Source organism: Aphis gossypii, chromosome 2 (assembly GCF_020184175.1).
Source record: "Aphis gossypii isolate Hap1 chromosome 2, ASM2018417v2, whole genome shotgun sequence".
In the NCBI taxonomy this organism is placed as follows: domain Eukaryota; kingdom Metazoa; phylum Arthropoda; class Insecta; order Hemiptera; family Aphididae; genus Aphis; species Aphis gossypii.
Genome location: NC_065531.1, coordinates 38,775,227 through 38,798,342, shown reverse-complemented (window position 1 = coordinate 38,798,342; position 23,116 = coordinate 38,775,227). Strand labels below are relative to the sequence as shown.

Here is a 23,116-nt window from a genome sequence, read left to right as displayed (position 1 = left end):
AATATAATTATGGTTATGTACAGAACTTTATGTATATATTTTAATTTGTAGTTTTTTCCTTTTTGATAAAGGTATTATTGTTTTGAATCAGGCTTCTTTTGTATTTGATTGTTGACTAAATATTTAAAACAGAAGTACCTGGTTAGATACTTACATGTTATTATAATATATTAACTATATCCCAATCTTTCAAATTGCAATTATTTATATAATTATTTATTGATTATTTTATAAGTGCAGCCTAGGTAAATATGTATATAATATATTTTTTAAGAATCTTAAGTTATCAATTTCCAAGTTATAGTTGCGATAGTTATTTATATCTAGAAAACTAAGTTAATTTTTCCAATTTAAAAACATATGTATTGGTATATAATTGTAATTTGTTTATAATTTATATTTAAAAAGAAAAAAAAAATATTTTTATTGGGCATTGAAAAATATTAAGTGGATGTCAAATAAGTATCCAGAATGACAATAGTTTGAAGCATAATATAAACTATAGAATTTAATGAATTAAATACTATTATAATATTATATAAGTACATTAAAATTCTAATAGTTATGTATTTTTAAATTTTAGATAATGTAGAAACTGAGCCTATACCAATGACTGACAGTGTGAAAGAAATTAATATGGAAAACAAGTGTCAAGAAACATCAGGTAATATTATAATTTAATTATAACAATATTAACAATAACTTGAAACTTGTGGCCTATTATGAGCAAAATTTCTACATTATTTTAATTTTAGAATCTACTTTGGTTAATGGAGTTGAAGATAAAAAAAGTACAAAGACTGAGAAAAAACCAGTTGCTCCTAATGTAGATACGAGACCAATGTTTAATCCAGGTCCATCCAGACCTCCATTTAGAATTCCAGAATTCAAATGGTCTTATATTCATCAAAGATTACTATCTGATGTACTTTATTCACTTGAATCTAACATTCAAGTCTGGAGAGGGTAACAAATTATTTTATTTGAACAGTTTGAATAAGAAATTCATTTAATGTATTTATTATTAATAGCCATTCCACCAAATCTGTTTTGGACTTTGTTAATGGAGCTGAGAATGCAATTTTTGTGGTCAATACTGTACATTTGATCTCACAATTGTCGGATAACTTGATCATAGCTTGTGGTGGACTATTACCTTTGCTTGCATCTGCCACATCGCCTAATGTAAATGAAATATTTAATCTTATGTCTGATATAAGATTTTCTTAACTCTATTATAATTTCAGAGTGAGTTAGATATTATGGAACCTACTCAAGGAATGACAGTTGAAGTGGCCGCATCTCTACTACAACGATTGGTCAACATGGCTGATGTTTTAGTATTTGCTAGTTCTCTTAATTTTTCTGAACTAGAAACAGAGAAAAACATGTCAAGTGGTGGAATTCTACGACAGTGTTTACGATTAGTTTGCACCAATGCTGTGCGAAACTGTTTAGAATGCAAAGAACGTAGTCGTCTGTTGGTCTTACCTTCGCAACCGAATAACCCTAAACAGTTACATTTGCAGTCGCTTATCCGAGCTGGTCAATCATCACCTAAGGTAATTATTATTATAGTCAAATTGTTAAGATTTTAATATGTCAATGTTTTAGAGTTTAATTGATGGCTCCACAAATCCTATACGTGATCCAGAAAAACTATTACAAGAAATGGACATTAATCGTTTGCGTGCAGTTATCTACAGAGATGTGGTAAAGGCTTTTATTATATTTAATGACATAGTTTATGGAACATATTTGTTTTATTTTTGATATTAGGAGGAAACCAAGCAAGCACAATTTCTATCATTGGCTATTGTTTATTTTGTGTCTGTGTTGATGGTATCCAAATATAGAGACATATTAGAACCACCAACAGCATTATTACAAATACACGGGAACGCTCAACCAAGCAATAACCCAACTCGATCAGAAAGTCCGCCAAGTAATATATTTATTCAATAGTTATTAATAATATAAATTTTACTTCGTAACCTTTCACACACCATTAAGAATAGTTTAGTGGCACTTAAATGTTGTGTCCCATTGATTTGAATTGGAATTTTAATTGAATTCTTATTGTGCCCAGATTGTCATGGTACAAGACCGTTGTTTCCTCAATGGTCCCATCATGTATATCCTCAATTCCTACCTCCGTCTCATTCGATAGATCCACAAATGCCCCATAACTTCGGCCACCGCAACATTATGTCACATTACGCTGCGCCCTCGTTAGGACAACAAGGTCAGATTATGTTCTACCAAATGTTTTTTTTTATATATATATATCCTTGTCCAATTTTTGATTTGGCCTTAGATAGCACTGTGTTATGCTTGTAAATGAAAAAAAAAATTAAATAGAAAGCTCCACGCTCAATTTTTTATTTATTTTTAGTGTAGCTAGTATTTATCTTCATTCATTAATATTTGGCTCACTGCCCCGCAATTAAATTTTTATTGGTGCCTAAAATATTATTATTTATATAAAATGTTCCCAATGTTTATAGAATTGTAAATATTTATTAATATCAAGTACATAATTTGATATGACTGATTCAATCTTTATAATATATATCTAGTATGTATCTGTTGTATACCTAATATCTGTATACTTTATACTGTTGAAAATGTACTGAAAAAATAATAATGTGTTAATATTTTATTTTTTTACTTAACATTGTTTAAACACGTTAATAAGAATGTATAATAGTTAGTATTTTTTGTTTAATAATAACAACTACATATCAATTACTCTTTTTTATTATCTATAAGCATACCAAATATATTTACATTAATGTTAAATTATGTAGAATTTCTCTAAATTGAATTTCATACTAATTTCTATGCTCAGTTCATTGGCTTTATTTTAATATAATAATGGATTTAAATTACTTATTGAATTATTTATTGATTATTCAATACAATTCATAATACAATATTTATGTTACATATTTATTTAACTACTATAGTTGTGTTTGACATGCATGTAATCAATTTACATTTTTACAGTAGGGTAGTATGCGTGTTTAATTTCCAAAATGTCCAATTAATTAAAAAATTCAGTTCGTTTGGTTTGTTTAACTGGCATTAGAAATAGATGGCATGTAAATTACAATATATATGACAATTTACATTATTATTATGAATAGCATACACATTTGTTTCAGCAGACGAGGAAGACTATAATATGATGATGACATCAATGGAAAATTTAAATCATACTCCACAAGTACCAACTATCCCGTGCAACAAGGTAAATTTAGTGATTATTATAGTTGTTCATTACCACTCATTAACCATGGCATTTATATGGTATTAATTCTAAGAGTATACGTTTTTACATTTATAGTACATTTATAATTTAATCAATTTTATTTGAAAAACATAATACATATAATATTTGGGTTATTGAATTTGAAATATTATATATGTTATAAATGTTATTCATTTTTACAAAATGTATGATATTTAATGTTATTGATTTTGTTCACTATAATAAAATTATTGTTCTGTACTATAATTTGCTAATTTTCCATGCTAATACATTTGTGGTTGATAAGATGTTTTTTTCTAGGAAATTAAATGTTATAATTTTTTAAAATATTTTAAAAAGCACATATTTATTTAGGGACTTAATTTTATGTTAGTATACTTAATAGTTTAAACATATCAATTATAAATTGTATCAATTGCTTCTCAATTGTCGTCAAGAATGTGGAATATTGTTCTATTGTGTTGTTTTATGTTAATTTGTGTAGCAACTGCTCAGAGTACCATCAGTATCATCGTTCAACAATTATAATTTACGCTATCGCCGTAAAGTCTTAAGTAACAAAACTATATTGGCTCCAAAAAAGGTACTAGCTTAGAGTGCCAACCCATAACACACTGTTTTTTGTAACACAACAATTAGGTTTTAATTTGCACAAAAGCAATGATAGACAAATTATGTATTATACATATTATTATAGGTACTTAACACTGTTGATTAACGTGTTGTTTATATTTTAGTTTGTTTAGTGCACAAATGCTTATGTTTACTTTGTTTAACTGATAATCTAGGTCTTCGGAATAATAATTTTTAAATTAAAAAAAAAAATGTATAAACTCTTAATTGGTACCTAATAATTATACATTTTTTTAATACTCATTTAGAGTACATGTTCTGAAGAATTAGCATCTACAAGCTCAGCAGCATGCAGTGATGCTGAAAGCAATGATACTGATGTCAAAGCTAGCACCATAGCATCTGCTCATAATGAAGAAGCTTGGACCGATGTAAATCTTAATGAGGACTCTCAGTCCAACAACGAAGATGATGGAAGAACACATAGAGGTGAAATAGAATATTATTGATTGCTGATTTATAAAATATAAATTATAAACTATATTAAACAGTATAATATCTTATTAATGAATCAAGATTATACAATATACAAATTAAAAGATTTATAAATACATTATATATTAATAGTGAGAGCGACAGAACTAATCAAAATGTACCTAATTAAGATTAAAAAAAAAAAATGCATGCATAATATTGTATATTTGTGCTCAGTGTTCTGTACAATTTACTTATAGATATTTGTTTGTATTTATGTATAATGTTGATTAATAAGAAAAAAAAAAATTGGTATTTTCAAAGTTTCAAATATATCTAGCAGGGAAAACTACGTGCTTAAATGATTTTGTGAAATAATACAGTGCAATTTTTAAATTTGTGATTTATTTGGTTTTGTTCTATTTTTTGAATTTTTAATATTTTTAAATGTATTTTGTATTTTTGTACATGTAACACTACATAAGGCAAAATGAAAAAGTAGTATTTTTGAAAAATATCTATGTGATAGGGTAGCTGGTGTGCAGATTTTTATTTACTTCTAATAGCCGATTTTTTTCAGTGACATTTTAGACATATCAACAGTACTATAAGTTATACTTTTTAGAAACTACTTATTATTTATAAATTTATAATAATACAATTGTAAGTATTTTTTTTTTTTTAATTACCAATACAATAAAAGTAGGTACTTCACTAAATACATTTTACATGTTTCACATATAATTATTTTGTTTTTAACTTAACTGTTCAACAAAAATGTATTACCTACCAAAATATAATAAATAATTATATTTTGAACAAGAAATTAAGTATATAAACTGGTACATTCTAAATAACAATCAAACAAATATGTTTAATTATTATACTATTTTAAATAATGAGTAGTTTTTAAAAGGTCTAACTATTACGTATATGTACGTATTATAAATTGCCTACTTACTACAAATATTATTACCGATAATATTAAGCAACTAACATAAATAACTGTATCGTCTAACACTTGCACGTTTAACAATTTTGTTTCTGTATTTATCTGCAGATATACGTGGCGATAAACCTCTCAGTGAAATATCCGTAGTAAATGTCCCGACATCAATTACACAAAACGTGAACATGCAAAACCCTGGACATAGCGTTGAAGACTACGGCTTGAAAAATGTCAACTTGCCTCATCAGACGCATTTGCCCAACAGAGAAGCGTCCCTTACACACAAGTTGGAAGCAGCACTAGGTTCCGTTTGCCCACTTTTACGAGAAATTATGGTTGACTTTGCTCCGTTTTTGTCGAAGACTCTTGTTGGTTCCCATGGTCAAGAATTACTCATGGAAGGCAAAGGTAATTAGTTATTACTCGTACATAGGATACGGCTTATTAATATTTATAATAATATAATACAATTAATTGGTACATTGATAAAGTAGGTGATATAATAAATATAATAATGTAGTACCTAATATTAAATTATGTGTATACGCATTTATAATTTATTAAGAGCCTAAAGAATATTCCATTAATTCCATTATAATTTTCATAATAAAATATACTGTACTTATGTATGCCTACATTACTTCAAAAATATTATTAAATTTTCAATATAGGTATCAATATAAATCGTCTTTATGAGTTAATTTACAACTGTTTATTGACAGTTATAAATTATAGTGTATACGTAATGATTCAATTTTAATAAATAAATCATTAACTGACTGAAATCAATAACAATTTGTATTTTATAAAGAAAAAAAAATGCATACCTATAATGTATCACTTAATTATAGGATTGACGACATTCAAAAATAGTCAGTCTGTCGTTGAATTAGTAATGTTGCTGTGTTCTCAAGAATGGCAAAATTCATTGCAAAAACACGCTGGTCTTGCTTTTATCGAACTTATTAACGAAGGACGGTAAGTTAATTCAAAAGGATTGATTTATTTTTTGAATCTCGATAACTTCATATAGTTTATATTATTAGATTATTATCACATGCCATGAAAGATCATATTGTCCGTGTAGCCAATGAAGCCGAATTCATATTGAATAGAATGAGAGCTGATGACGTGTTGAAACACGCTGATTTTGAAGTTCGTATCTATAATATTTATTTATACGTAGTTCGTGGAGTAATTAATACATCGTATTTAATATTTTTTGTTTTTTTTCAGGCCCACTGTGCTCAAACAACGCTGGAACGCCGTGAAGAAGAAAAAATGTGCGATCACCTGATTACAGCAGCGAGACGTCGTGATAGTGTAGTGGCAAGTCGCATTCTGGACAAAATCTGTAACATATTGTCCAACAAACATGGTGCTTGGGGTTATCTCCATGAGAATATTCCCATAAGGTACCTATAAATTATAGGAGTTATTCTTCGAAGTTAAATTATTGTTATTTGCACTGCTCTGTATTCTTTATTGATCATTTTTAGAATGTCTCAGTTCTGGAAATTGGATGTATGGGAAGACGACGCAAGACGGCGCAAACGATTTGTGCCCAATCCGCGGGGAACAACCCATCCGGAAGCAACGTTAAAGGCTGCATTAGAACACGGTGCACCGCAAGACGCTATACTACAGGTTTGCAAACATATTATCTAGGTTTCTTTTCAGTTAAATTAACACCCAAGTGCTCGTTATTATTTCAGGCCAGAGAAGAAGTTTTTCACGCTCAACTGGTAGCTATGAGCACTCAAAGCGGTCCTGGTAGTCAGTCTTCAGACTTGCTCGATGATTCAGAACTAATGACTGATGACAGAGAACTAGACGCTGACCTTGTTGGTAAGTGGACATCATTTTTTAGCATATTTACAGTGGAATTCGTCTTTAATAATATTATATTCAAACCTATATATAAATACCTAACCTATAAGATATACAAACTCGTGTTAGTTACTATCATATATATTCTCCGTAGGTATCTATATTTATTTTTTTATTCAGAATTATATGTTAACTAATATTACCTACACGTATTGGAATATTTGTTTCTTTTCTTTTTATTGATGTTGAGAAAGCGTTATTTTTTTGTTTCGTGTAGGCCCAGTAAACATTAGTACAAGGGCGTCGTTAATATCGGCTGGAGTTGTTGCACCTGGTATTGTATCCATAACATCTGCAGAATTATATTTTGAAGTTGACGAAGATGATCCTGAATTCAAAAAACTAGATCCCGAGGTAAGTGTTTGATTTTATACGTGTTTGCTTATTTATTCATGGGTAGGAAAGTTTATTTGCATTCAAACAATTTATATATGAAGTTAAGATATATTGTATAACGATATAAATGGTATATGCCATTTACGATGTATTTAGGTCATTGAACATACGAGTATGTGGTTTAATACTTTGTTGCATTGGCCCTTTGAAAATCATGTACCTATTGCAACCAAATTATAAAACACTTGACAGAACTATTTATGTCCCGCAATATCGTACACAAATTTAATATTTGGATTTAAGACTAAGTATTGGGATAGTCATTATTGTTATAGAATAATATTGAAAATTGTATTTTTTATGTATGTACATACTACACGTCATGTTACAGTTTAGTAAACATAATTGAGGTGATTAACATGATATAAAATAGTTTTAGGAAATGTATTATATATAACATCGATTATTTCATCTGTATCACGATTACGATAGTATACAGTATAATAATTTCATGAGTATTGATATGTCTATAAGGTACTCTATAAATATTCAAAGAATGTAAAGTATATTAAGTATAAATCAATTCTTATTGGCCTTGGTTTTAATACAAATAAATGCTTTACCTACACCAATTTTTAATGTAAATTGATCTTTGTAAAACTATAATAAATCAATGGCATCCACATTGAAGAATTTTTTCTCAGTGGTCATTGTTGTATAGGTTGTACTGTTTTTTCCATCATTCATTATGCTTGCTAATATTTTATGTTATAGTGGACTTAATAATGTATGCATTCTTATATTTAAAACATTTTATAACACACCTGTTCAGCGATTGATATTATAAAAACTACCTACTTACCTTTCTTTGTTGCACAGTTAAACTTTCAGTAATATTTCATATTTTTTGTGGTCAACAATATATTGATAATGCCTACTTAACGTCACAAAAATTACATCGTTTCTCAATCTTTTTAGTGTCGTGACTAAAATAAGTATAAAATATGGTCAAATTTGGTCGCGAAGTATAGGGGACTCCCCTATCTATATTAAATACAAATTTAAACAATAAAAATATCATTATCATTGATCAAACAATTATTCAGTTTTTTAAGTGACTCTTTATCTTAATTTTTTTTTTGTTTGATAAAAAAATATTAAATAATAAGTTTCATTTTATAATTCATCGTTTTTATTTTTTATCTACGCGACCACAGGTTGAGAAATGCTGCAAAAATGTATTCAACTGTTCATTTATATCCTGAATCTTGATAGTTGAATTCGAATTTTGATGGTCGCATAAATTATTTTAAAATTAATATCATCGACACCAATATCTATATGGTTTAAAATTTAAATAGTTAAGTTGTACACTTAATGTTTGTCTTTATACGTTAAGTAAGATAATTTTTAAATACGTACATATTTTTAATACACATAATATATAGGTATATCTATTATGTATATAAATCCGTAAATGGAAATCTTTATCACGCATGTTCTCTGAAACTAGGTAGGTCATTCTATTATCTGAGTTTTTATTTTGATGCAGAGCAATCGTGGAGTAGATTTTAAACTTATTTCTGATTTTATAAGTTGAATATACGTGAAAAATCAAGTTATTAATTAAATTTAAAGATATTTATTTTTCATCTCTGTTATTAATTATTAGTTATTATTAAAAATTAGTATTTTAGTGAATAGTTGATGTAGTATACCTAAGAGTTAAAAACATTCGCTGTTTTTGGTTTACACTATTGAAACTTTATGAGCTGTTACCTATAAATTATATTTATAATACGTGTGGAATTTTAGAAATCCCAGCGCAGCTACTGTTAAACATTTGCCATGACGAAACCGATTGCTCCTGCTTGTGCGTATATATATATCAGTAGGTACTTAGTTATGTACGTGAACCACACGGTGGTGTCTATAAAAACAGTGCGTGCGTCAATCGTATTTAAATGTAATGGTAAACATAAATAATTGACTGACGTAAAATATTGATAGGTTATTGCATATCCGATAGCCATAACTCATCGTCGTTTATAATATATATTTACCGGTGGTCGATCGTCCGATCAGACCGTATAGTCGATCCATACGCAGGAAACATGTATACACGCGAGTTCGATGATAAATAGTGAAATTATTGTAATTCGATACTATATATATATAATATATATATATCATATAAACGTCTATACCTATAATAGCATGATAGCAGGGAACTGGTGATCAAGAAAAGAGGCCTATACGTCGTCTCATCGTTATTATGACTTGAGGCCGCCGTGATGTGTCTTTCAAACACTACTGTTTGGACACACGCACGGATTACAATTGAAAAAATATATTATATTTCGGTAGAATCAATTACGAGACAACCAACGGACTGAATTATCATAATATGCGTGTCGCTCCTGTGGGGCTGTCAGACTCGGCAGCCGCAATTTTTCGTGTAAACGAAAAGCGTATAGGTATATACTGAAAACCTCGTCGAAGTTTATACACAATACAGCTGACCAATGAAGCCGAGTAGCAGCGAGCGAGAGATAAAAAACATTAAGCAGATTACCTAATTATAGTTTTACGCCTAGTCTCGTTATAGTTTGATGATAGGACGACAACCGTGAACAAAAAAATATCTATTTATGTACAAAAATTAACCGTCGCCTTCGGCTAGATGTTTAAAGATATATTATATATTTATGCATATTGCATATGTATTATGTAAACTGGAAAACGGAAAACAGAAAGAATATTTAACACGATCGGAATGTTTGATATATGAAATTATTATTTTATTGATTTTTAAAATAGTTTTTTTTACAAAAACTATTGTATAAATTGCTTATTTATACAAAATCAAAAAAAGTAAAATATATTATATAGTATACTATTATGTTGATAACCACTCATCGTACTTTTACTAGGATTTATAAAGTTTCGAAAATTTCGTAAAAGTATTTTTTTCAATTACAATTACAATTTTGTGATGTATACCCATCTTTACCGTTGAGTGTTACCAATATCAATCACCATGAGTTAGAGTAAGAGACACTGTAACGAATAACGAGAGTCTATTCTGTTCAAAATTTATTAAATTAGAAAATTTTATTATATAATAATATTTATAATTAGAAATTATTAATTACAGACTACCTATAATATACTTTTCTTAATTAGATGTCTTTATAATTATGGTATCATAAAATAATAACGATTTTATAAATTATATTAGGTAAAAAATATCCTCTTGTTAAAGCTCAACAATACGAAATTTCCACTTTCGAAGTGCGCCAAGTTGAAAAAATTATTGATTCGTAGTGTGGTCATATGGCATGTTTACAATAGTAATAGGTATATTTAATATTTATCGAACGATAAAAATACTTATTATTTTTAATCGATCATTCAATAAATTATAGATAGTATAAGTTGTCTTGAAAACAATCCGCGTAGTACAAATTATAGCAAATTCAACTAAGTATAATTTATTTTAAGAGAGCGCGGCTCGATGAATCGTTACCGTTTGCATGTAAAATTGAAATAAATGTAAAAAACAAAATAGACGATGGTCATAATATGTTTGCATGATTAGTTGTAACGACGTGTGTTTCATTTCTCCCCGAGGCCGTCCAATATATAATATTATCTTTAACATAATATAATAATAATAAAATATGTAATAGTGCTGGAAATCCATTGTGTGTATTCGAATTCATCCGCTATTAGACTGTTTATACGCTGATTGTGTACTTACAAGTACGAAACTGTTCTTTCTATATTACAATATATGCTGTTTTGAAAGTATATACACTTGTCGGGTAAAATTGTTAAATTGCAAGCTATATACGTAAATGTAATACGTTTTTAAGAATTTACGATGCACATACAAATTATAGTTATAATAATATAAATAAATATAATATGTTTTTATAATAATATATGTAAGGGGTGACGCCGTGTTATTAATTAACGTGGTAATATTTACGATGAGATATCATAGGTAGGTACCTACATAATTTTATATATATTTTTTAAATACAAAAGTAAAATAAGCGATACGGTTATAGAATTGGAGAAGGAGTGATAGAATAGAGGATAATCAAATATTCGTAGTTGAACGCTGCTGGAGTGTATGACTAAATGGCGCCTCTCGACGGGATACGTGGCGTTTAGTGCTTTGGGGGGCTTAGGATTTATTTCCAACAACCTGTTCTCGATTCAGCGATGCTTCTTGATCATCGCCTGTAAAAGTACTTGTTCCTATATGATATCGTTAGTTAATTTTTATTTTGTTTTGACTATTAATAATTTTTTTATACGGATTTTCGACGAAGAGAAATCTGATTTTGATTGGTTGGTTAGTTGGTTAAGTATGTTATTTGTTGTACTACGAATAATCTACTATGCTACGAGTAATGATATTTTTTTTAGTGAACATTTTAACTGAACATATTAATAAATATTTATTTATTAATAGATAATTATTATTCAAACATAAAAAAATTATTTCTTTAAACAAAAAATCTAAAATTATTGCTTATAAATTAATATAAGTATAATTTAGTATATAAATCTAAATTCTATAAAACTCAAGAATATATTTTTGATTATATTTTATTGATTACCTATACCAAATAGATATTAAAAAAAACGTATGATTTTAAAAATTAAAAACAAAATTAAATAATTAATTTTTACTTAGATAATATATAGGTTCTGACATAAATTAGAAGTATGGGATATAATCAATATTTTATTTAATATTAGGGTGTCTATAAATATTACTGACTATACAGTATATCCAAACTCTGTGTAACCCTTGTCTTTGAGTATATTTTATTAATTTAACTATGAAAAATAATGTTTATAACCTCATATATTGGAATTATAAACCATGTAAAAGCTAGGTTATCTTTTTCAACTTGTTATTTATATTGATTTTTTTAATTTAATAATCCATAATATCATTTTAATATTTTAATATAAACTACAAGAACTATACACGACTACAATAAATTCCTATCGATATAAATGACAGATGATTTCATAAAATATTTTGTATAATTTGGAACACGATAATAATAAACGATAATCTGAAAAAAAAATCATAAGGTTTCATGTTTAGTGTTTACACAACATATATAAGTAGTTGCAACAATATTTGATTTATGAGTTACCGGACTACACGCTGTGCAGGGGCATTTTAACTAAATTTTCGGCTATTATTTATTATATTCCAATAAGAAACGGTGGACACGTGAGATGCGTCTGACAGTTGTGCGTTGTTTCTCCATTGTAGGACAACTCATTAAAACAACATATATTTGTACATTATTTCAATTTTACCATACACATAATATGTATATTTTAAATGAATAAAAAAAATAGTTACTCGCAAATTTGTACTTAACCTATTGAAAAATGTCAAGTTTAAAATTGTTTTAGTAGTTTACTTATTTTATAATAGCAACATTCGAAGAATAATTAATTAAATGGTAATATTATATAGCTTTTACGAAAAAAAAGTCAAGTGGCATTGGTTTTATTTTTTGTTTGTTCCATTTATTGTTTTACTAATCAATATCATCTAGAGACTTATTTCCATAGGGTTGGATATCTCACACAACTTACATTATACATATTATTATTCATTTATATTTATACCTAATAAGTGCCAAATACATGATAACCTATATATTATCTATAAACTATAACATTATAATGCTGAATAGTTTGTTTTTTTTTTAACTCGGCGATCTTAAGATTTATCTGACCGATTTCAATAAAAGATATATCAATCGATGTTCGGTATAATTACAGTAAAACATAAAAAAAATAATAGGTATTGGTGTAGATTAGTCAAACCATCATTCGTTGTTATGAGATTTTTTCTTAGATAAAATTAAAATAATATTTAGTTTATTGTTTTTTTTTTTAAATTTAAAAGAAATGCAATTATATTTATATATTATACATAGTTTATTGGCTCAAAAACTCTTTTTTTCGAAAATATACTAAGTATGCTATATTTAATCTGTCATAACATAAACCTATTTTGGTTGAATCATAGTTTCAAAGTTAGGTATATATTGATAATGATTTTTTCGTGAATTGGATACACTTAGTACCGAAAACTAAGATACATCGATATAACGCTGTATTTTGTGTATAAGTCCTTAATATTATCACAGGCTACTTTGTGGCTACATCTATAGTATAAAATAAACTAATATTGATATATTATTATTATACTTAAGAACTAATAAACTGCCTGGGGTATGATTGTTTAAACAATATTCATATAAAATAATGATGGAAAATATTCATAGGAATAATATGATTTCTTAAATACAATATATTAATACATGCATGTATAATACCTTTATAATATATAAATTAAATGATCATTATTTTAAGTCTATGCATATATTTATCGATTGTCGGTTGTACATTTAATAAGTCTTTAATTATATAATATATATAAAAAAAAAAAATAGACTTGCACTACAGTCTGCGGGCTAAACTATATGTGTACAGACAATTAAAATGAAATACCAATAATGAGATTGAAATAAAATCTTATCGAAATTTGTAAATATTCCGGATCCTAATAATATATGGTGGCGTCTTGAGTATAATCATACCTAAATCAATGTGGTGAACGAATAAATTTAAATGATAATATGCTGAGAGAACATGTACATAGCAAAGAGAACCTACACACACACACACACACACACACACACACACACACACACACACACACACACACACACACACACGCACACGTATACATAATATAGGAACTCGGTCTGGTTGCGACCGAATCGAATGATGAATGGTTCTGTGTGGCGTCATTAGGAGCCCCATGTCCAGCGCCCAGGGGCCAGACGTTCAGAAACCATTTATTATTATATTACTGTTATTTTTATTATAATAATAATCAACATTGCGCACACAGTCTTGTGCCATTAAATTATTAACCGGTCAAATAAAAACAAACAAGGCGAGGGCGTAAAACTATCCATTCAGCGGCCCACCATTTCGTCGTCAGTGCGATCGTAAAAAATACATACACATAATAATAATATTATATAGGTACACACGTGTGTGTTCGTTGGTTCGTTTGAATTTTATGTTGCCTTGCACACCGGCATGTCCATATTATTCGCAAGCTGGCGTCTAACAATCCGTGGTCGATGCATCTATGTGTACCTATATAGATCTGTATATAAATAAATTTGTGGGTACTGTGGGGGGTAAGTTTTTCAAATTAATTTTAAAACCGTAAAAAAAAATTCTAAATCATATGACGTATGTATAAAGTATTTATTTTATGGCCATAAAATTTTCCGGAAAATCCTGTGTTTTATTTGAATATTGTTATAAATTGCAATGTTTACATCCCTCACGTTACCTATGTCTTTTCTCTATAGGCGTTGATACGAATGAACGACTTAAATTTATTTATTTTTTTAAATTAATATTTCAGTTTTAAACTAATTTTTACGATTTGTTGTTATTAAACGGTTATTATTTTCTTTTTAAAATAAAAAAGCAATTTTGTTAATTATTTTAGTTATAATTTATATCATACATTCGATTAATGTTAGTGGTTAATTATGAATATTCTCGTTAGAACTAAGCAACTTCTATGGTGCTCTCGAAAATTTAAATGTACGACGATGATAATGATGTCGATATCTTATAATAATTGTTATTGTTATTATGTTTTGTATAGTCGTTTAAAATATGGTCCATAAAGTGTCATTTATCCTTAAAATGTAATGTTATCTAATATATAGTAATATAATTGAAATAATGCACCTGTGAGTTGTTTTCGTGTATAATGGCTTTTATGGTCTGCGGGTTATCTCTTAAACATAGTTTTGAATTACCTTAGTAATTTAATCAAATAACCTGAATGTGTGAACACATTTTGCGAACCTTTTTATCGACTCTAATTGTCTTATTGATGATTTTTCGGTTAACACATTTTATTGGACCACCAATGGAATTGAGACATACCTAATAAATAAATTATCTAATAATGTTAAAATTATTGACTGGAAACACAGTGAAAATCCTTAATTATATTTTATGCAGATGATTGGTACTAAAAAACCAAATAAAATGTATAAATTTAAAATTAAAAAAAAAAAAGAAAAAACACGTTCGTGTTGTATCTAATTTAATACCGTACGCATAACGGCCACATATTCTGAGAGGATCTTGTATCATAGATTGTCCCTTGGCTCTACAGGAGTTCGTCGATGACCCGACGCGATAATAATACATAAATCTCTGACCTTGTGCCGTATGACTGCCGCCGTGGCTCGTTCTAGTCATTCGCCTGTGAAATTAAACAAACAATCGGACAAGCCTGAAGACTGTTTTTTACATCCAAAACCGTATAACGATGGGCGTATATGTTAATATTTCAAATTAATTACGGCATATGTGGTCAAAAACTTAGCGCTGCGGGTAGTTTTATTAAAATACAAAAACACACTTATGTATACATATCAAAACGTATTTATATAATATATGTATAGTTATAAATGTTCCGTCAACACAAGCGCCCAGCTATCCATTATTACATATATGCATATTACGAGGCTTCGCCCACCTATCGAGATCCGAAATGATACCTACGGCCCATACGATTGTTGTCATTACGTTTTAAAGAAACGATATCGTCTCGTTTCAACAGCTGATACGATTTAATTTATTCAAATTATGATATATGTTTAGTAAACCAATGTGGCCATGTAATTAAGCAACGAGTATTATAATTTATATACCACTGTACATAAATTATAACTTGCTTAATAACTAGTTATAATGTATTACTATACAGTTCTTATACGTTTTGTTAATATAAAGTATTAATAACGTCTAAAATTTTTAAATTGTGTGCAAGCAAATAATTTTGCTAACAACAATAATATTAAAAAAAAAAATTTAAATATTGTCTAAGAAATATTTATTATCTTTTATAAATATGATGGCGATATCATTTGAAAAAAAACGGGATCTGACTAATTATAGATATACCTACCTACTTTATATTTTAAGAGATTATTATTCATGATAAATATGCTGACAATAATTGTTTTGATTAAAAAAAATAATTACATTATCAGATACTAAGGTGTATATTTATTATTTATTTAAGTGTTTACCTTATTTGTTTATAGAAAAAAAAATAGTATTTATCTTGTATAATTATGATAGTAATAATAAATAAATTTATTTAATAGCTTTTTTAGCAACTTTTAGTTGGTATTCATTGTAAATCAATTTTTTTTTTTACTGAACAATGTATTTTTTATGGCTTTATAGTAATTTTAATTTATATTATATTAACTGAATTATAAAATTTAAAAATTTTACACTATAGTTTTTATTTTTATTTTTTAATTTTATACCCGGATTTTAACTTTAAAAAAATAGTTAAATTCTTATGTTTCTATTATACTTAGTGGTTTTTATAATAAGTTAAGAGTAAAGACCTAATTTTAATAAAACTAATAACTAATAAAAAAAATTTTTGATCGAATACAACTCCACGCATTTGCTCAACACGTCGTCGCGTATAATAATTTACATTAACTTTTTTCTCCAATTTATGTATGTAAAAATAATAACTGTTTGAATTAAGATTTACCGGTACACCCTCCGTATTATGTAAAATAAAATTTAAAAAAAAAACACATACACGCACACACGATATAATATAATATTATGTATGGGCGTATTTTAACCGGTAGAGTAAAATATATTAGGATTTATGAGTTTTGACGTTGTCCAGTTATCGTGTACGTCTGAGAACCGGTGCCGATGGTGATAATTGAAAAGTTATTACCTACAAGAAAGCTAACGTGGCATGCACTTTATGCGTAACTGATGATTTGTTGAACATTTAGTTCTTACGAATTTTTCTCCGAATATACTTGACGAATACCGATAAATTATGATTCAAATTGTGTACATACATTTTTTTTTTTTTTATTAACATTGTCGTTGAAACGATTGGATATTTATATCGTTTGTGATTTAAATCATCACCGGACTGTACCGCGACGGTCTGTTTAAGAATAATTGTTTGTTTAAGTAGATGTGAACGTGATTATAGTGGTCGGGTGCTATAAATCAACATTAGGTCGTGTGTGTGCGCGCCATATGTCTTCGGGCGATACCTTGGGTTGCACCAGAACACTGTAATTAACGAATTATTTCAATAACGATTCGATGACCACCCATAGATGATTTGATAATTAAAACATGCTCGGAGAACAATACGCCGTGTTCATTATTTATAAATAAATATTTAAACGAACGCAATTATAATCAAAATTATTTTTAATCATCCGTTCGAAATCGTTAAAGTTTGCTGTACTTTTATTCAGTATTATAGTGTGTTATGGTAGATTTGTTACCGAAACACATTCTTTATAGGTATTTAAACACATTTTTTAAAATAATATTTTCTTTGTTTTTTTTCTAAAACTAATATTTCACATTTCGGTGACATTAATTTAATTTTCTATTAAAAAGTAAGACATAGTATTTATCAAATGATTATATTTATACATAATATATTTAAAGTTATTTTGGCAGTCCAAATACCTTAGTGGTTTGGGACATTCTTATAAAATAAATTTTTTTTTTAAGATATAATAAATTGGTGTCTTATAGAAAATGTGTGTGATATTTATATACTTTTTAAAACAATATTTTGATATTTATTTGACTGTTCGTGATTCAATGTTTTATAGAAATCCAAAGATAATTTATACTTTTATCTTGATTAGTTGATGGGCATAGCTTGTTCACCGGAACTATATATATTATTATGTTGTGTTTCATTAAAATAATTACCATTAGTCATCGTGAGAATATGTTATTTTTGACGTTGTGAGTATCCTTAAATATCCTACAATGTATCGAAGTAATATCTACCCACCTTATTGTATAAAAAAAAATAATCTTTATAATTTTATAAATACTTTAAGGATAGTTTCGCTTTTCAATCAAAGTTTATCTTTAATTGTTCATTAAAAGTAAAGACTGTACAAATGTAAATATCAATCAGAATATTATTTAGGAATTAGACTTGATTTTATTATTACTTTTATCAGTAGTGAAAATTATATATATATTTTTGAAATCGTAACCAATTTCTCGTTTGTTTTATTTGCAAAGGAAATGAAAAAGTATCAGTCACAAAAAAAAAAAAAAATTATAAAATAATAAATATAAAAAAATTATTTTCTTATATTGTCCGGTCGGGAATTCCACCATACCTGGAACATATTTCGTTTGTATACTTAAGACGTCAATGGACCGAGGAAAGTGTCTCTGTGTAATATACATCAATATATCAAACGTGGGCCAGCGGCGGGGGGTCCAGACCACTGCGGGGAGTCGACATTAAGACAAAAAAAAAATCAAACAAATACAAACAGTGGGGGAAAGAAGCACACTCTTCATGACTGTCGTCTCTCGGAATTACACGTATACAGACGATATTTCCCTTCTTGGTCGCCTTGTGCACGTTCAACCGGTCTACAAGTCTCCTGATGCCATCGCGAGAGGAGTGAATGAGAATAATTGGCTTGGTGGTGGATAAACATAAAACACATACACATACACACACATAGTCGGCAAACACGTCGTTGAAGGATTAATAAAAAAAAATTGTATCCGAACCATTCATGTGTGCTATTTTGTACTACTTCATCCCTATACCTAATGGATTGTAAATGTATGTGAATATTTGTCTATAACGTAATATTTAATCGTAAATTAATCATATTTGATAAGTTATCTTATATAATATTATTTTATTTAGTTAACAATAATAATTTAATAATTAAAAAACCATGAAATAGTAATTTTAGATTAGATTGAAAACATAGTGTTACATTTGTCATGCATTTAATAGGTGATTAATAAATTTTAATAAAAATAATATTACATGTATACAGAATAAACATAATTGTATATTAGATATTTAGATATTGTATGATTTTATTCATAAAATAGCAATCATTTTACCTACTTTATAGTATATCTACCTTTTTCTAAAAATTTTCACAAATTAAAAACACCGAATTCGCGTGAAAAATGTATTGATAGAAGTTATTATTTTTTTATTTCAATACATATAACTATAATTGGTATAAAATATAAAAACAAATTAAAGTAATAATTTATTTTTTATAATTTTTAAAAATGGTGTATCTGGGGATGGGGGTGATGTATCTAAAGTTGGTAAGATTCTTTTTTTTGTTACTTTTGTTTTCAGTTACTATGTATATGTAGTGATTGTACCATTTGCTTTTATTAAGAACGCTCAAGTACAATATACTATGCATGTATAACATAAAAAATTACTTTTTGAATTCCTTTCACATTAGGTAATTTTTTTAAATGTTATATAACGACTTTTTACACTTGCTTAAAAATGTCTACTTTAATATGTATTATAGTCGTAGGTGTATTTAAAATATGGTATTTATTTGAATTTCGTCATTGTTGTTATAAATTATAATCTATGTAGTTGTTGATTTGATAGTTAGTATTTGTATTAACTATATTCACATGTATAATAATATAATAGGTACGCGTCTTGTATTATTTTTTTTATAATAGCTATAAGCAAAAGCAATAAGACTCTGTAGGATTCAATCTGTTTGTATTTGTATATGTATGTGTATGTATTTCAACTCACACATCTCATACTTTTTCTCGATCCTCTGACTTATGATATTTGTGTGCATGAACATATTATATGTATTATTCACAGTAATTAAAAAAAATTGCTATAGCTCGATAAAACGGACGGGTAATTACACGATCTGACAGCTGAGCCTGCAAGTTTCATGCATATATGACCTGTCAACATGTTATTTTTTCCACCCATAAAAAAAGACAAAGAAGGAGCGAGGGAGAAGCCACAGTACGATGGTATTCCAAATAAGATAAACATCGTTTACATATACACCACACATACATACACAGACCCGGTTTTCAGAAACTTGTTTGTTTTGACCATCTGTTTCAAAAAATATATAACTACAATTATTTTAATTCTCAAAGGAACATTTTGCATAAACCCATTGAATTTTCGTATAATATTTTTACATAAAATTATAGATTTTTATCTGATATATCATCAAGGGTCTACGGCAAAATGGATTATCCGTTATTATTTATTATATTATGATTATAATATTATTTTAATCTAAAATGTATGTTTTTATGGATAATACAGTTATACTGGTGCAGTTCTTAATTGTTTTATTTTTTCATTAAAAATAAATATGTATAATTACTTACTTATATATTTACTTACGTTATTTTGCATTTAGTATATGCGTTTGTTAATATAGTTTACCTTTATTTACCCTATAATGTATAATATTTTTACATCACCTCTTGCGTGTTTAAAATGATAAATTGACTGGGTGACTGAATTTAAAAACTGATTTAATAACTAGATTAATTTCAGACCTTTCAGCAACCCTTTTTTTCTAATAGAAGTAGGATAATATGCACTATAGTAGGGTGGGTATTAACTATTTATTAAGACTTATATGTATAATGTATACTTAAATAAATACAAATTTCAGTAATAATTACCGTAATTTAAATTCACCGTCATTAAAACAGATGTATATGTAATATGTACCTATATAGTAAACTTTTGGTTTTAAAAAAAAGTTATAAAAATAGTCAATTTTATATTTATATTCTCGATGAAAGAAAAAAAAACTAAAATTGTAAACTATAAAAGTTATCGTATATTTTTAGCGTTTTATTAAATAAAAAAATAAGTTACTAAGGTAAAAACTTAATACTGTGCAAAAATTTAAAACTATTTTTAACACATAAAAAATAGTTTATGATGTATAATCATAAAAGAATTTAAGAATTTATTTGCCAAATATTTTAAGTTGAACGTGTCTATAAAAACCTTCATATATACTTTTAAAAATTACACCAGTAACCATTTTAATTTAACTAAACTTACAAAATAGTTTATTATACATAACATTTTAACCAAGTGTATTATTTATATTTTTGTTTAAGTTATCTAAGTTAGTGAATGCATTTTTATTTTATTTTTATACTTGCAACATAATTTCTAAAACACGGAACTTGTAGTGGATGTATATTGTTAGTTAGCTAAAATATGTGTGTATGTGTGTATGTGTGTATGTGTGTGTAAATTAAAGGCATTTAATCGAAACCGGGTCGTTAATTTTGGCATGTATAGCGTGTGGCCGTCAAGACCTGTCGGCTGATGACGGGTCCGTCCCACTTTGATAAACAAACTGCATTTTAATAACTATTATTAAGTTAACCTACAAAACCCAAACATTTGCATACATCATTAGCGCGTCGACTGTTTTTTTCTTATAAAGTTTACATTTTGTTGTATTCGTTCTTTACACCAATCAGTAAGATAATAAACAATTATTATAGTAATCACATTGTCGAAAATAAAACAAATAATTAACACTGGCGTTCACATGAAAATATATAGGTATATATTATAATATAACATAATATATAGTACATGTAATATCCTCTTATACCCTCTGTAGAGAGTTTTCAATTTTGCTGTCATATTCTTTTATAGTAATATATGTATTAAATCATCGTTTAAACTTTACTATGTTGCTTTTTTAATTTATAAAGTTTCATTAGTCATTACATTTTATGTAATAATAAATACTTAATATTATCGTATTTACTATGAACTTTTTTGTAATAGTTTAAGTTTTTCTTATTTAATTTGCTGTACACATTGTGATAACATGTATAGGTAATGTTTTATCATAATAATATATAATTTTTTCCTTCTATATAGTTATATCAGAATAATAAGTAGCAAAAGGTAGCTATTTGGTATTTACCTTGATTTTGAATTTTATTTACACGCTATGAATTATTATGTGTAGTCGTATAGAGTCGATATAGAACTAGTATTCTTATAGTTATTGGAAATTCGGAAAATAGTATAAAACAGTACATATGAATTATTATGATTGTTTTATTTTCCTAATTAAAATAGTTTTTATGACATTATAATGAAATATTTTAAATTTTAGTTTACATTAAAATATGGTTTTTGGACTTATTTTTATCTGAAAAAACAGAAGTATGTTTAAAGAAACCTATATAAATTGAAAATAATAGTTTAACAGTATAGTAAAACAACAAAAAAAAAAAAAATTATCATTAAACCGTTTATTGCTAAGGGTGTAAGATGTTTGTTTTTAACCTTTAAAGTTTAAATTATGATTTTATGTATACATTTAATTTGTATTGTATGCGTATCTATTCTACGGAACGTCTAATAAGTATTTCTTTGTTAAGATATTAAAAAGATTTTGAAAATTATACATATTTTATCGGGCTCTTGTAAACGTTGAACGAGAAGCGAGGATAGTCAATCATCCAATTTTATTAACCACATATGACCGTGCGTAAAACATGTTATGCTTTAACATTCATTACCATTATATTCGAAAACATATTATATTTATATATTGTATAACGTATATGCACATACAGATATATTATGCGTATATATA

At 27.2% G+C, this 23,116-nt stretch overlaps 1 protein-coding gene across 9 annotated transcripts in view; it reads left to right on the top strand.

Moving 5' to 3' along the window:
• LOC114131353 (neurobeachin) overlaps positions 1 to 23,116 on the top strand; it is a 224,593-nt gene that overhangs the window by 151,700 nt on the left and 49,777 nt on the right. For 6 of the 9 annotated variants that reach the window (XM_050200867.1, XM_050200864.1, XM_050200863.1 and 3 more), the window contains 16 exons: positions 584 to 664; positions 756 to 966; positions 1,032 to 1,185; positions 1,248 to 1,562; positions 1,615 to 1,713; positions 1,780 to 1,945; positions 2,090 to 2,245; positions 3,171 to 3,253; positions 4,156 to 4,336; positions 5,382 to 5,678; positions 6,122 to 6,248; positions 6,317 to 6,425; positions 6,507 to 6,685; positions 6,770 to 6,917; positions 6,986 to 7,118; positions 7,378 to 7,514. In XM_050200867.1, coding sequence (XP_050056824.1) covers positions 584 to 664; positions 756 to 966; positions 1,032 to 1,185; positions 1,248 to 1,562; positions 1,615 to 1,713; positions 1,780 to 1,945; positions 2,090 to 2,245; positions 3,171 to 3,253; positions 4,156 to 4,336; positions 5,382 to 5,678; positions 6,122 to 6,248; positions 6,317 to 6,425; positions 6,507 to 6,685; positions 6,770 to 6,917; positions 6,986 to 7,118; positions 7,378 to 7,514 — 2,576 coding nt within the window. Of the gene's footprint in view, positions 1 to 583; positions 665 to 755; positions 967 to 1,031; positions 1,186 to 1,247; positions 1,563 to 1,614; positions 1,714 to 1,779; positions 1,946 to 2,089; positions 2,246 to 3,167; positions 3,254 to 4,155; positions 4,337 to 5,381; positions 5,679 to 6,121; positions 6,249 to 6,316; positions 6,426 to 6,506; positions 6,686 to 6,769; positions 6,918 to 6,985; positions 7,119 to 7,377; positions 7,515 to 23,116 lie in introns of all 9 variants that reach the window. The other 3 variants (XM_050200862.1, XM_050200865.1, XM_050200866.1) reach the window with 3 other exon arrangements.